A 16,246-nucleotide genomic window follows, 5' to 3' on the forward strand; every position below is an offset into this window, starting at 1 on the left:
ACTCCTGCTCAGGGAAATTGAAACAAATGTCCGAATTAACATGGGGGTGGGGCAGAAAGGAAAATGATACCTGGGCATAAATAAACTATAGGGGCAGCGTGGGCCGGGGATGTTTGAGGGTCCAGGGGGGCCCCATCCAGAGGCTTGAAGGAGACATCAGAGGCTCTTGCTGGGCTGCCCCCGTGGGGCCCGTCTAGAACCGCAGGCTCCGCCTTGCCGGGTCCCTAGCACCATGAAGCGCTGGCAGGCGAGGCCGTCAGACCCACTCCTGTAGGGAGCGCTTGCAGTAGAGGAGCATGCGCGGTGCGCCCTTGCGCTGCATCTGCACCAGCGCGTACGTGAGGCCCAGGATGCAGAGCAGCAGCAGCAGCGGCACCAGCACCATCACCACGTTCACCGTCCGCGCCATCTCGTCCATCTGCACCACCACGCGGCTGCCCCCATCCTCATCTTCCCCGGCATCGAAGCCCCCGTCCCCGCCGTCCGGGCCAGGCCCTGCTTCCTTGCCATCCCCTCCGGCCCCTGGCTCCGCACCCCCGTCGGGGTTGAAGGGTGGGCGCGCCACGTCCGGCCATCGAGGCCCAGACTCCACATGCTCTTGGCATCCCATAAAGTCCCGCAAGATGGACTTGGGGTAACCGGGCTCCATTCGCAGGCGCTCGTTGTCAAACTTCCAGTATTTGGTGCCCTTGTAGAAGTAGGTATAGGCTGCGGGGAGGCAACCAGGGAGGGGCAGGTCAGGCCAAGGGGGGGCCCACCAACCATGGGGGCCCACCCACCACGTGGAGGCTGGACTGTGCTGAGAGGCCTTGACTTTAAAACCCTCTCTTACTTGGTTTAAGTATTTTAAAATCCTTCATGCCTAATCTACAGGGGGGTCAGGCTCAGAAGGTCAAAGCCTCTTCCAGAATACCAGCTTCTTGGCCCTGGTGAACACAAGCTACCATCATAGATGGTCCAAGTGTCCTGTCCAGCTTGCTGGGTCAGGGGCTGCTGCATAGTAACCCTGCTGACTCAGTGTGGAGCAGGGCCTGCACGCCATCCCAGACTTTACCAGAGAGCCTAGTGTCCTGCTTAAGGCCACACATCCATCCCCAGTACATTAGACATAGAGCCCAGCCCTGCCTTGGACACCTTGTCCATGTTTCATTAGCACAGAAAGATCGAGGTCTGAACCACAGGGGTGGTTGTGTTCATTGGGTCATATGCATTCACAGTGGTACCCTCAGCCGTAGCCCAGGGATAGCCTGGACCAAGTGGGCAGGGTCCCCCTGAGAGGTGGGCCTCTGGGGGTGAAAAAGCTAAGAGTCTCAGCTGCCTGCCGCAGGGCCCAAGTCAGGTGAGATTGCATCCCCCAGGAGAAGAGATACTCGTCCACGCCACCTCTGAGCCAGGCTAGTCCGCCCCTTCAGACTCGGGGCTCCCTGACGGCTGCCCAGTGTCACTCAGGACAGGCTGCCCTGTGCTGGAATTCTAGCTTCACAGATTCCTAGTAGCTATGGGATTTGGGCAAGTTACTCAACTCTCTAGCTTTGTTTTCCCATCTACAAAAGGGGACTATAATAATGGTCAGAGGGCCAGGAGAGGCCAGCTCAAGATGCTCCTAGCCTCCCTCTAAGTCACCATAATGCCAGGTGACCTCAAGCAAGCCTTGCCTGTCCCCTTGTGAGAGGGAGTGGGAATGGGGGGGCGGGCAGCATGGTATGATCTGGGCAAACTGGTACCTGCATCATTGCTCAGGAACGCCCCTTTGGGGGAGGTGGGGATCCCCTGCCAGACACTGATGGGCTTGGGGTAACCAGGGTCTCCGTGCTGCGTCTCCTCATTGAAGCGCCAGTACCTGAAACCCAAAGCATGCAGCTCTGCACCCAGAGACCCTGACGGCCCCAGGGCCTATTTGACACAGGCAGTGGGTTCTTTGTGCGTAGGCCTGAGGGGAGAGTGCCCAGTGGGGGCCTGGTCTGTTATGGGGTCAGAGCATGCCGCTCACCTGTCCTCTTGGAAAAAGAAGGTGTGGCCCGTGGGCTCCCACCAGATGGCCGTGTCTATGCGGTCGTAGGGGATGCCCAGCCCATAGCTGGTCAGTGGCTGTGGGTAGCCGGGCTCCAGGTTCGCCTCTCGGAAGAGCCAGTAGCGGTCCCCTGTGTGGACAAGGGGGCGCTCATCTGAGGATGGATCTGGGCTGAGGAATCACACAAACGAGGGGCACAGGGAATGCTAATGTTGGCCCACAAATGCACTCAAGGCCACTGCCACACTGACCTCAGCCCCACTCCCCAAACCCATCCATATCTCCACCACCACAGGAATCTCTCACACCAGGACATATCCATTCACTCCACCACCATGGTGATCACAACCTCCATACACATGACATTTACACAGATACACTCATGGTGACATTCAAATGAACTCACCTGTGCGTCACACACTCTGTACTCAGAGGGGCCTGGGACATGCTCTCTTGCATGCACGTAAGATCCTGGCACAACTGTGCAAACACCACGCACCAGTCACACTATACTCAAGCCTTCATTGCCCTGCCCCCTCCCACTCGGAGTTTTTACACAGCGAAGAGAGGGGAGCCCTGCCTGGCCCCTGGACCTGTATCTCTGGGGTCCCCCAGCTTCCAGTGTAAACTCACTATCTTCCTCATAGAGTATGTGCCTTGATGAGGCTGGGGGGCAGTGGGGCTGGGACACAGCTGACGGATGGGAAGGGCTGCCCATGCAGGGCCTTCCCCAGAGGGACAGGTCCTAGAAGGGGAGTGGTGCTTGGGGTCCAGAGCATGCTGGGAGAAACCATTTAATGAGGAAGGGGCTGCAGGATGCAGCCAGGATAAGGTGGCAATGGACAAGGATTGAGGGAAACCAGTCAGTGTTCTGTGTCAGCAGGAGGGTGGACATCATCCCGTCAGCGCAAACTCCAGGGCCCCAGGAGGGCCCCTTGCCCAGCTCGCCCTCACATGTGCATCTACAGCAGGGACGGGGCAGCGGGCATCTGAGAGACCCAGGGCAGACTTCCTCCCTAAGCTGGAGGGCTGGCTCACCCTTGAAGAAGACAAAACGCCCATCCTGACGCTCATAGGCAGCACTGATGTCCCCGGGCAGACCACGCCAGAAGTGCCCGATGGGCATGGGGTAGTTGTCCAGGACACGGTTATGCCGGACCCGCCAGAACCAGCGGCCCTGTGGAGAAGCTTGGCATGAGCAGGCAGAGCCTGACACTCCCTCAGGGACAGCTGGGGGCTGTCCAGCGGGCCCGGGGACGGCCACTGGGACTCACAGTGGGACAGGGTGAGGGGCCGGGGTCAGACCTTGAACACGAACATCTCCCCACGGAGCACGGCCACTGTGTCAAAGTCCCCGTCGCAGATGTTGGGGCCGTACTGGTCGGGCCGCTCCGTGGCTCGGGGCTGAGCTGGGGGAGCCGGCTTTGGGGGTCTCTCTGGTTTCCCACCTGGGGGAGGTGGCTGGGGAGGCCGAGGGGGCCAGTGGTCTGGCCGGCCTGGTCGCCGGGAGGTCACAGTGGGCAGGGGCCGGGTGGGCTGCGGCTGACCATCCGGGGTGCCTGTGAGTGAGAACAGGAGGTCAAGGGGCAGCCTAGCTTCTACTCCAGACTTGGAACCAAGGGCCGCCGACTGGAAAGACCTATGCAGGTATACCTGGCTGGACGAGGGGCCTCACCTGGCCAGTTAGCACTTCACCTGCTCTCACACAGCCCACTCCCTACTCTGGTGCCACCCCTACCTCACGTCCAGGGCCAGTCCCCTGAGGAAGCAAGGACAGAGTGCAAACGGCATGGCTCTGGCCTCTGCCTCTGAACCCTGCCAGGTGCCCATTCATCACTGGGTTTGGGGGATACACTGAGGCAGATCTGGCCAGGCTTAGCCAGGTACATGCTTCCAGCACACAGGAGGAGCCTGGCAAGGGCCCAGGACACCCGTGGCACCCCCAACATCTCAGGCCTTCTCCAGTGGAGTCTGGGTGGGGTGTACCTGCCTCGGAGGCATCACCTAACAAGACCCTGTGACAGAGAAGATGGGTTCCTGGGGACCCCTGGACCACTCTTAGTCTCACAGGAACACTGAACATGAGCTCTGGTGATGGTGCTGGGTGCGGCCAGGCCCTGAGGGCAGCCTGGCCTTGGTTTCCAGCACACCCCATGTGATGTGGGCAAGTCTGGACCTCGGTGGCCTCATCTCGACCACGGGATAAGGGCAGTGCTGTGCCCCAGGGTGCTGACAGGGGGAGGTGGCAGGAGTAGTATGCTGTGCCCCCCACTCACCGTAGAGCTGCTGGATGCCCCGGAGGTCGTCCTCGGGCAGCTGGAAGTTGTCAATGTCCATCCACTGGTAGAAAGGCGCCATGATGGCACTGGGGTTGCTCGAGTGCTCCAGCCCCAGCGCGTGGCCCAGCTCATGCACTGCCACCAGGAAGAGGCTGTTCCCTACAGTGACAGTGGGCAGCAGGGTCACCTCAAGTCCATCCTGGGGACGCAGGCACCCCAGAGTCCCTCAGGGATGAGGCTGCTTGCCAGCCTGCCACTGCTTCACTCTTAGAGCAGGCTGACTTCTGAGCCTCAATTTACCCATCTGAGAAATAGGTACAAGGATTCTTTCCCTTTCCCTGCCACAGCTTTCAGACTGTGAAAGAACAGTATCAGCGACTCTCACAGGGCAGCTCTCCCCGCCCAGCCCTGGGGAAGCCATGCAGCGCCAGGGCTACCACCCACCCCTGGCCCCACCCTGGCCAGCTGTCCTCACCATGCAGGTCAGTGCTGGAGAAGGTCCAGGGCTCATCTGCATCAAAATGGGTGTCCCCACCCAGGCCAGGGCCAGGGAAATAGGCGTGGGCCAGAAAGCCACCTGTGCCATCAAATGGTGAGCTGTCGCCATGGAAACCAGAGGCAAAGAGGACCATGATGTCAGCCTCCCTCTGCCGCCGCAGCCGGATGTCCTCATAGGGCACCTCCTGGAAGACCAGGGGCGTGGCCTGCTCCCACACACGAAAGGCCCTGCGTACTGCCTCCAGCGAGTGGTACCAGCCCAGCTTCTCTGTGTAGTTCTGGATGCTGCAGGGAGACACGTGAGTGATCCAGGGCCTGGGGACTATTATCAGAACCAGCACCCCACAAAGTTCGCCCACTGGGTTGGAAAAGAGACACCTCTGCCCAAGGAGTGCTCTGAGGATGTGAGGGGGGCCTGGAGAAACCAGCTGTCATTGCCTTAACTCTGACTCAGGGTGACCCTCTGTGTATCAGCAGAACTGTGCTCCCCAGAATTTTCAATAACTGTGACCTTTCCAGAGGAGATCACCAGGGCTTCCTAAGCCTCTGGCTGGACTTGAACTGCCAGTCTTTTAGTTTGTAGCTCAGTACTTAACTGTTTGAGCCAACCAGGTGACCTGGTGGACAATGTCAGTCAATATCAACTTGAGTTATTTTTATATTATTTTGAAAAACTGAATATGTCAAGCCAGTTTGTTAAGCCATCACTAAGTAAGGCACATAATATCACAAATGCACTTTAAAAAAATTATATTATTTTGTGTGTGTACTGTCAAATCAGATCTGACTGGTACAGGAGGAGACTGTCCCTCCTTGTCCAGCAGAGCATTTGGTGGATTTGAACCGCCCACCTCTGGGATTTTAGTGCAGCTTCTTGCCACTAGGCCACCAGAGCGCCCCAAAATGCATTTATTTTAAGAAAGATGTTAAATAAAAATACAAGTGATTACGTGGCCTAGGGAAAGTTCTAGAAAGTGGGATGCAAAGACTTGTGATTTGAGAAACAGGTTAAGTGGTTCTGAGTGCTGGGCTTCAGAGTCAGGCCTGAGTTCCAGTTCTGTCTCTAACATTATCTGTGACACTGGAAAGTGACTTGTCTCTGGGCTATTTGTAAAATAGGAAGGAAGAGGCAGATAGCGTTTTCTTCACGGGGTCCGTGGGAGGATGAAATGAAATGACTCATGTAGAATGGAGGCTCCGAGCCTGGTGTATGATAACACAAGACGAGGCCTGTTGCCCGCATTTAGCTTGTGTGCGCGGATAGTGTCCCATCAAATGCGATGGACATGTTTCTGCTGGTTGAACCATTATTCACTCTGGGACATCTAAGTCACTGCTTTCCTTCAGGCAGCGGGAGCGCTGGGTGGGGCTGAGGCTGGACTGGAAGATGGGAGGGAAAAGCCCTTGGGGACCATGTAGGACTTGCAGACTCAGGCCTGCAGAAGTGGGGAAGCGGATATTTTGCCCACAGACAGAGCACAAAGGAGAAGGGTGCGTGAGGACAAAGTTTTGCTGGTAATATGCGGCCTGTCCACCTGGTGGATACCAGCATTCCCTCCAGTCCTTCACAGACATCTGAAGCCAGGGGTCCCTGGGTGCACAGATGGTGAAGAGCTTGACTGTACTCAGCCAGGAGATCTGGGTCCTCCAGAAGTGCCTCCGGAGACACTTCCTGAATCTTCTCCCAAAAGGTCAGGCTTGAACCTCCCAGCCTTGTTCTGCTGGAGTCCACGGCAGCAGTCAACACGTCTTACTGGAGGCCTTCTTCTTCTTATGGGGACCCCCTTTACCAAGCATGATACCTCTCTCCAGGCCTGGGTCCCTCCTGAGAGCATCTCTAATAACATGAAATCTTACCATTCTCACTTCTTTTTTTTTTTTAGATGAGTTGGTTTAATTCCAGGTGGTACAGAATTCTGGGCATAATGAAGAATGAAGATTCTGACAGGATTCTGGATTGCATTTACTTTGACTGCACAGACAGCTAAGATTGGAATGGCTGAATGAGAACTGGAGATGGACCATCATAAGATTTCTTCTTCACTGTTTCACAAAGTTTCCTCTTAAATGTACAACAGGCTCCAAGACAACACTTCATTTTAACTGCAGGTGGTAAAAGATGTTACAGCAGAGAATCCAGATGTTTTAAAAAAGAACGGAAGTAAGGTTCATCATTGCCTCAGTCTTATTTTTTGCTAGATTTCTTAATTCCACCCGTGACCAGGGGACCTTTGCCCGCGGCCTTCGCTTTTAGTTCCTTGAGTTTCTTCTCTTCTTTTTGTTTCTGCTTGAAAGCCTCATCTTCCTCGTGCATCTCCTTGGTCTGCTTCTTGGCCTGTTTCAGGGGCTTCTTCTTACCACCTTCGCGGCCAGACATGGCGCCGGCCGCCCCTTCCCCAAACCTGCCACCGAAAGCCGAGGTCTGAGCCCCCTCCAATTCTCACTTCCAAGGAGTATTCTGATTGTTCTTCTTACAACATAGATGGTTCATTCTCCTGACAGCCCAGGGCATATTTAATATTCTTTGCCAGTACTTCAAATAACCGACCATTGAAAGGCTCGATTCTTCAGTCTTACTCAATTGCCTAGTTTTTGTATGCACACTGAGGTTGCCATTAACTTCTAGTCTTCAAAGTGCTATCTTTGCTTCTTTTATTTTTTTAAATTTTATTACTTTTTTGTGTGTGTACCGTCAAATTGGATCTGACCGGTACAGGAAGAGATTGCCCCTCCTTCTCCAGCAGAGCATCTGGTAGATTCAAACCACACACCTCTGGGATTACAGTGCAGCTTCCTGCCACTAGGCCACCAGAGCTCCCTTATCTTTGCTTCTTAATGGTTTTTAAGAAGTCCTTGACAGAAGATCTGTCCAATGCAATATGTTAACTTGATTTCTTGACTGCAGCTCTTCTGGGCGGTGACTGTGGAGCCCGATGTCTGTCTGTCCTTCATCTGTCATGATCACGTGTATTTGTCTCTACTGAGAGAAATTTGGTTTCTTGATGTTGATGCATCATCCACACGAGGGCTGCAATCTTGGCTTTTCTTTCTGTAAGCATCCCCAATCGTTCTTTTACCTTTAGCAAGCAATGTTGTGTCATCTGTATACCACAGGTTGTTGAGTTCTCTGAGTTCTTCTTCATATAGTCCAGCTTCTCAAATCATTTGCTCAGCATGCTGGTTGAATGTTATTGGCTATGTGCCGTTGAGTCAGAACAGATTCATAGCTGACCCTCCTGTGGGCTTTCAGAGGATGTAAACTGCATGGGAAGAAAACGCCCATCTTTCTCTCTCAAGAGCAGCTGGTAGATCCGAACCTGTCTTTGGCTTGGCAGGGCCACTCCTTACCACCAGGCCCCCAAAGCGCCCTGCTGATTGAGAAGGTAGAGAGGAAGGATACAACCCCGACACAAATCTTTCTTATGCTTTAAGCCAGGTCTTAAAAACAATTCCTGAAGTCCCCTCCCCATTACCACAAGGGCTTAGAGCTTGAACTGTACAGACCTCCACCCTGCCTAGGGGAGTCCAGCCCTGGGCCTCGGAGGAAGTGGGTGAACTGAGAAGCAGCAGTTATCAGAAAGGAGAGACTGGCAAGATGTGGGGACAACATCCCTAGTGTGGGCACCTCCCTGGCCACCCTGGGGTGCCCTTCTGGGACAGGAAGCTTCCAGGTGATGTCTCATCTGGTTACTAGAGCCTCAGCCCAGTGGCGTGGGGTGGGGGTCGGTGGTGGTGGTGGTGTGAGAGGTTCTGGGGACACCCCTTCCTGGCAACTGGGCTCCTACCTGAAGGTCAGGTGGTAGGTGTTCCACTTCTTCCCTGTGAGGGCATAACGCTTCCGCCGCCGAAGGTTGGCCTTCACACGCACCCCAAACTGGTCCGGCACCCCACAGCGGGGTCGCTTCATCCATCTGGGTCATGGACACGGACGGTTAGGAGAGCGCCTCTCCTCAGCATCCCTCCTGGCCTCTGCTGCCTCTTCCAGGCAGCCCACCTTCTAGTCATCCTGCCTCTCGCTTCGAAGCTGCCTCTCATATATGTCCAGTGGGGAAACTTTACGCTGAAACTCGCTCATCTATAAAATGGGCAGATTCTGTACTAGAAGGCAGGGTCCTCAACCGGGACTCAGGAAAGGTAAGGCTCTTCCCAAAATGAGGGATTAATGTGGATGTTTCGGGGTCTTGGTATATTATGCTATGTGCATGCTTATCAAGGATGTGAGAAGTCCCCCTGTCGTCAGACAAACAGGGCTCTGCTGTTGGAAAAACCAATCTTGGAGGGAAGGGTTACAGTGGAAAAAGCATGAGGTTTCCTATATACCCAGGCTTACAGGAGACAGAGGGCATGAGCTCCCCAAATCTACCTCGGCAAAGGAAGCCTTGGAGGGATGTCTGTAGGCTAGGTGACAGGTGTTGGGAAGAGCTCATGTTTATTCAGTACTTTCAGGAAGGAAAGGTGGGTTTATCCTTCAAAAAGGAGAGATTATGCAGATCAGAAGGCACACGCAGCTGGCGTTCAAGACAGCGTCTAAATAGGCTAGCTGTTCGTCGTCACGGGGCCTGTGCTGGAGGCTTTCCTCTGGCAGCATGGCCCTCCAGGGGTCACCTGTATGGCATCTTCAGGCTTGTTGGGAGGGAACATGTGGAGAGGTCAAGGCTCCCCATTTAGGGTGTGTTCCGGGGCCTTGTGGAAGCTGCATTAGCTGAATACTAGCTTTCCTGGTCTGATCTGTCTCGGGGAAACTCTGATTCAGCACATCATGTAAAGTGGAAAAGGAAATGGGCAAAGAAGAATGTAATTCAGAGCAAACCTAGCAGTCCAAGTGGTGAAAGCTTTTCCTTCTAGTCATTAAAAAGGGCATCTTTGATACAAGGTTCACATTCATTGCCACTGAGTCTGAACCGACTCATAGCAGACCCTCCAACAGGTTTTGAGAGGCTGTGAATTGCACAGGAGGAGACTGCCCATCTTTCTCCCTTGGAGCAGCTGGTGGATTCGAACAGCCTGCCTTTGGGCTGGCAGCACAACTCCTTACTCACTAGGCCAAGACGGCCATTACTGTAGGTGCCATCAACTGCGACCCTATGAACAATACATCTGACGTTTCACTATCCTCACGTTCTTGGAAATGCTTCAGCACGTTATTATAGCCACTGAAGGCTGTTGTTGTTGTTGTGTGCCACTGAGTCAGAACCAACTCATAGCTGACCCCCCAGCGGCTTTTCAGAGGCAGTAAATCTCACGGGAGGGAACTGCCTTTCCTCCCGCAGAGCAGCTGGTGGATTCAAAGCTTGGGGATCGGGGCGCAGCTTCTTACCACAGGGCCGCCAGGGGTCACTGAAGCCAAGGTTAGAGGGTCCTATGGTTATGTTAACAGAGAGGGAGTGAGTTCAGGGACAGATTGCAGGTGGAGAGTCAAACTACAACGGTGAGAGGAGTTAAATCTGGTGAGGACGCCTCCCTCAGTTGTCCTTTCTGGGTAAAAGGACACTTCTCCCTTTAAAAATGTTATTAATGAAATATAGTCTATTGCTTTCTTGGCAGTTACACCATCACCTGTTAGACCCAGGCAGGTGTGGCCAGGCTGTCCCCTCCAGGCCACACCTCTGACAGTCACTATCTGTCAATCACCATGCTCTTTCCTGTCACTGGATTCTGCCTTAGGTGCTTTTGCCTAAAGCTTTGGGTGGTCTCTTAACCATCAGAATTAGACACTGAAGACTGCACTATTTGCCACTGAATATGTCAGCCATTCTTACGTGGAATCTTTACATGCTAAGCCCAGGGTAGGTGCCAGTGGGGTCTGGGAGGGGCCCGACGGCAGGACTCACGCCTTGGTCTCCTCATCGAGCACACCGGTGACAGGGATCCCGTAGAATCGCTGCATTTCCGCGAGGGCTGAGGCGAGGATCTGGCCGGTGCGCATGGTGGACATGTGGCGGCTGGGCTGTGGCAGGTAGCCGTAGAGCCGCAGCCAGTTCTGCAAAGAGAAGCTGCAGCTCAGCATCTCAGGACCCAACACCTCTAAACACACGCTGATTACATCAGACCCCTCTCCCCACCTCCAGCACTCCATCCAAGACACACGCTGCTTGAACTTCAAAACTGCTTCCACTGCCCCAGAGGCTGTTCTCACACAAGAGCCTTAAAAAAGGTCTTTAAAAGTTAGGCCTGGTCAGTCTCTGCTGAGAGCCAGCCACTGGCTTCCCATCTCAGAGGACAAGTTTGTTCTTACAGAAGCCACAGAGTTCTCACCATCCAGCCTCCTACTCCAGGACCTTTGCACTTGCTGGCCTTGCTACCTGGAGTGCTGTGGTGTCAATACTTTGAATTTTGGCTTTTCTATCCATTGTGTTAGCCCCTGCTGGGTCACGGCCTCCAGCTACCTCAACTTCAGACATATTGTCTCGCAAATCATCAACAGCTATGGGACTAATATAAGAGATCATTTAGTATACTGTGAGAGATGGTGGTGGAGAGAAGGTGAAGATATTACGGCATTGCTATGAAGAGACTGTGGCAAGATGTAACCGTTGGTGAAGGAGCCACAGCTCCAGTTTTGCTTCTGGATGCTGCTTGAAGGAAAAACTGACTTGAAAGTTTGCTGGACAATTGAGGAAACCAGAGGCTGCTTTCATTTATGCTGCTGAACTGAACCTAGATTTTCACTTGTTGACCAACAAGCTGTCTGATTTAATTGAGAATTTAACTGTGTCTTGCTATTAATCTGGCTTGGGACTGCTGGACTAAACCTGGACTTGCATTGTGTGATAGTCTTTGCCTCCTCCATGCCTCAATCTATTTCCCTAAGAAACTCCACAACTGTGAGTCAATTTGCCACAAACATTGGATCCAATGGTTGGTAGAAATAAGTACAGGAGTATGGGCGGGGGGCTGGGGGGGTGGGGGTGGCATGCCTGACCATGCAGGTATTTGTCTGGTACTGTGACTATTACTGATGGAGACAGTTCCCCTTTATGAATCAGGCAGAAGTCAGACTCTGCCACTGCCCTGCTGCGTCTGCTCCCTTTATAATTGCTCTTCCCGTCAACATCTGTATGGCTCATGTCTTCAAATGTCTTCTGGCTTCTACTTCAACATCAGCTCATCTGAGAGGCTTTCTCTGACAACTGTGTCTACATACGGGTGTTCTACCCATCCTGCACACCCTCTCCTTCTCTAAACCTAGCACCTCCTACACGTGGGTGGTATAGTTTGCTGTTAACCTGGAGGTTGGCAGTTCAAATCCACCCAGTGGCACCATAGGAGAAAAGTATGGCAATGCACTCCTGTAAAAACTGCATCCAAGAAACCCCTCTGGAGCCACTCTACTGTCGCTTGAGGTCATCATCAGTTGAATCAACAATAGTTTTTGTTGTTGTTGTTTTACAATTTCTTTATTATGAGGGCACTGGCGGTTCAGTGGTAGAACTGTCACCTTCCTACAATGTACCTCATGCAGACCCTTAATCTGTCAGTGGAGGTTTGTGTGCTGCTGTTATGCTGACTAGGTTTTGGTAGAGCTTCCAGATTAAGACAGACTAGACCTACAACTCGATGGCACTTAACAACAACAACAAACAACACAACGAGAAAGCTCAGTTGGCTTAATGGACAGAAAGTGATGCTACCAAGCCAAAGTTGGGTGACTTTAATCTGCAGGCCTCAGGCCTGCTTTTAATTGTTTTTGGTTAAACATTCTTCTATGTTGTATAGCCCTGGCCTGTCCACTTGCAGTACAGAGGTAACTTGTGGTTGCTGGGAGGCTGAACACTGTGACACTGATGTGTCAAATGCGTTAATGGTTCACGCATGGTGATCAGTGTTTGGTGGAGCTCCCCGATTAAAACAAGCTTGGAAGCAGGAGTGGCATCAACTTCCGTAAATAGCTTGTCTCCGGAAACCCTATGAACCTGGAGAAAGGATGAAAGTTATACAAGCATTCAGGGCTTTCATTTATAGGGTCACTATGAGTTGTCTATGACTTGATAGCACTTAACAACAACAACAGGGAAAAATGCCTGACTTTAAAATCAGCCCATGAAAATCCTCTGAGTCAAAACAGTCCATTCTGCGACCAGTCACAGGGATGAGGTTGAACAGGGCATCACTACACTCTACTCTGCCTGGCGCTTCAAGACTCACAGCCAGTCCCACAGCTGTTATTGTGACGTGCCGTTGAGTTGACTGAGACTCACAGCAACCCTATGAACAACAGATCTAAAGCCCCTCCTGTCCTGTGTCAGCCTCATCGCCTCTGACACAACGTGAGTCCAACGCTGCAGTCACTGTGCCAATCCATCTCGTTGAAGGTCTTCCTCTCTTTCACGGACTCTTCTGAGCATGCCCAAAGGTTGAGAGAAGACGTTTCGCCATCTTTGCTACTAAGGAGCATTCTGGTTTCACCTTCTCCAAGACATATTGGTTCTTTTGGCAGTCCACGGGCTATTCAGTACTCTTCTCCAACACCAAAGCTCAAAGGCATCAGCATTGATTCTTCTGTAGCCCTTTAGTCACTGTCCACCTCGCAGATGCATAGCAAGTGACTGAGAAGACCCTGGCCTGGAATCAGGTGCACCTTACACTTTAAACTGACAGCACCGCTCTTTAGTACTTTGAGAGGCCCTTGACGGCAGACTTTCCAATACAATATATGTTTTGATTTCTTGGTTACTGGTACCAAGAGGGCAGACTGTGGGTTGAAGTAAGATGAGATCAATGACAATTTCAATATTTTCCATCTATCATGATGTTGCCTCGTGGCCCAGTGGGGAGGCTATTTGTTTTCTTAATGTTGAGATATATCTGTATTGACGGTTGTAGTCTTTGATCTTCTGCAGCACGCATTTTAAGTCCTCCCTTTCAGCAAATAAGATTGTATCATCTGCATAACACAAGTTGTTAGGGGAGCTCTGGTGGCCTAATGGCAAGAAGCTGCACTGCAATCCCAGAGGTGCACGGTTCGAATCCACCAGATGCTCTGCTGGAGAAGGAGAGACAATTGCCTCCTGTACCTGCCAGATCCGATTTGATGGTACACACACACAAAATAATAAAATAAAACAAACAAACAAAAAACAACACAAGTTGTTAATGTCTTCCCCTAATCCTGAGGCCACATTCTTCTTCATTTAGTCCAGGTTCTCGAATGATCTGCTCAGTATATAGACTGAAATGCATGTCTTTGGGATGGCAACACCACTGCTTACACTGGGACACCAGAACTCCCTCCTGAGATATTTGTCAATCAATTCTTTTGGTCCAATGAGTCCATGAGGTGGAAACCAAAGAGATTCCATTTTGCTGACCTGGCCTAACCCTAATATGTCTTTGTGCTCCAGTCCCAGGCCCTTCAAACTGCTGTGACCACTCCCGACCCAAAGTAAAATGGGTAAATTTCCTGCTCTTCCCTTCCTTTGGCGCTCATGCCCTCTGAGCCACAGCCCACTTCCACCAAAGCACACATTTTAAAGAAAGCCTATTCACTATACACTCAGCGAGTCTTTCTTCTAGACCTCCTAGTGAGTCTGGACCTTTCAGTATCATCTGTCCATCTTTTTAACTTTAGCAACTCCACAATTGGCTACTAGTATTTCTTTATTGTTTGCTCCCCACATTAGAATAAAACCTGGGCTTCCCAGGGTGGATCGCAGTGGCTGTACTTCTCTGACCAGCCTGCTGGGGACTTCTAAGGGGTCAGAGTGTCTGGAGGTGTCATCACTCACCCCCATGGGCAGTGTAGCCCAGCCCAAGGCAGGAGATAGGGGGTGCTGCCCCCACAGAGCCTCTCTCTCCTCCTGGAACAGTGGTGGGTAGGAACTCAGAGAAGGGACTGTGTGATGAGGGACCAGCACCACGACTGGTATACCACTCCCATCCAGGGCTGGTTTGCACAAATCAACTCGTCTCCCCTCCACTGACCCACCCAGCCGTCCGTTCTGCTGAATCTGGGCACCCTCTGTGCCAGGCATCATGCCATCTGATGTGGACCACACGGAGACCTCCTGACCTCCAAGGACTTCCAGTCTCCCCAGGGGTCTCTCATGGAAGAAAATGTACATACTGAATCCATGAACTGACAGGCTGTGGTGTCACAGCAGAGGGAGAGGATGTCCCCGCAGGGCTCCTGCCAGGTGTGGAAGTGCGTTCTCCAAACATTTTCTGCTGCCTCTGGATCTCTGGGCATTTCCTCTGAGGGGCCTCAGAAGGTAAGGCTGTAAACCCAGGGTCTATGAGGCAGGGCACTAGGGGTGCATGATGGTTGCTTTGATCGGCCAGCCATAGCTACATACCTGTCTGCCACCAACATCACTCCCAATTCCTCAGGCACTTGCTGTCCATGACCTCTGAGGGTCCAATTCGGGCACCTGGCCAGGGCCCCAGCTTGCCATGTCCAGGCTGCCAAGGGAGGGAGCAGGTGCTGAGCCCAAGAGGGCAGGGCAGAAAGAACCTGCCAGACCGGAGCCTGATGCCCAGGTACAGCTGTCAGGCCTCTCAGGATGCTGGGAGACAGCCACTGAGCAGTGCAACAGCTTGGGGACAGAGAGGGTTGGAGACAGAGGCGGCCTCGCCATTCCTGACATGTGAGTGTAGGCACTCCCAGCTTCCCGTGCTCAGCCCATCGCCAGTATGAGGGGCTATGTCCAGCCCTGCCTCCTCTCACGACTTCTATGTGGATGACAGGAAGGTGGCACACAAGCTTGACACTGTGTTTTGCAGGGAGGACAAAAACCCAGGGTGTCACTGTGGCTTTGGCCCTGACCACGGCAGCCCCATGTGTCAGGGGAGAGCTGTCCCACGGGGTTCCTGGAAACTGACAGCCAGCCCTTCCATCCACAGCACAGCAGGCTGGGCCCAAACAATCCGTGAGCAGGGAAGATGCCCCAGAATGGCTCTTACATTTGGTGAGGTCAGGAGACAGAGGCCAGGATGGACAGCTTTTGCTTCTATCAGGAGGGGAAGGTTCCTGGCCTCACACCACCGGCAGCTGGCCAGTCAAGCAGGGCCATGATGCCCTCATCAACCACTTGTGCCCAGGCCTGCTTTCCTCAGCTCATTCAGACTCCAATAGCATCACAGGGACCCTCTATGTTCTTCTCGGAGAGGGAACCCGGGTCATGGAAACTCCTGCAGGGGCGGGGGTGCGCACAGGGCTGTACTGAGCGTCAGAGGTTGGGAGTCCTTTACCCTTGTTGGACAGACACAGAAAAGACCCAGTCGGTGAGGGCATGAGGCAAAAACAATCCTGAGGGGTGAGGTGAGGGGAGCTGACAGAGGGCACCTTTGCCATTGCCTATTTGCATAAGGTAAAAATATCCCAGGGAACGCAATCAGAGGCCACCAAGGGCTGATTAGCTGTGTCTGGAGAGCGGCAGGGGTGGGGCGTGAGCGCCCCAGGAGGCCCCTGTGGGGAGGAGGGGCGCTTCTGTCAGAGTGAAAAGCTCCTGGGTCTGGCAGA

General features: G+C 53.0%; 1 protein-coding gene across 1 annotated transcript in view; it reads right to left on the reverse strand.

Annotated features, from left to right (window-relative positions):
• Positions 1–179: 179 nt before the first annotated feature.
• Positions 180–16,246, reverse strand: part of MMP15 (matrix metallopeptidase 15 (membrane-inserted)) — a 27,976-nt gene continuing 11,909 nt past the window's right edge. The window contains exons 2-10 of the mRNA XM_006878730.1: positions 10,620–10,768; positions 8,574–8,699; positions 4,766–5,073; positions 4,288–4,449; positions 3,317–3,570; positions 3,050–3,188; positions 1,991–2,141; positions 1,725–1,840; positions 180–708 (exon numbers count right to left, since the gene is read on the reverse strand). Coding sequence (XP_006878792.1) covers positions 257–708; positions 1,725–1,840; positions 1,991–2,141; positions 3,050–3,188; positions 3,317–3,570; positions 4,288–4,449; positions 4,766–5,073; positions 8,574–8,699; positions 10,620–10,768 — 1,857 coding nt within the window. The 3' untranslated portion in view covers positions 180–256. The remainder of the gene's footprint in view (positions 709–1,724; positions 1,841–1,990; positions 2,142–3,049; positions 3,189–3,316; positions 3,571–4,287; positions 4,450–4,765; positions 5,074–8,573; positions 8,700–10,619; positions 10,769–16,246) is intronic.

This window comes from Elephantulus edwardii, unplaced genomic scaffold, assembly GCF_000299155.1.
Source record: "Elephantulus edwardii isolate Elephantulus edwardi_28Jun2011 unplaced genomic scaffold, EleEdw1.0 scaffold00001, whole genome shotgun sequence".
Taxonomy (NCBI): domain Eukaryota; kingdom Metazoa; phylum Chordata; class Mammalia; order Macroscelidea; family Macroscelididae; genus Elephantulus; species Elephantulus edwardii.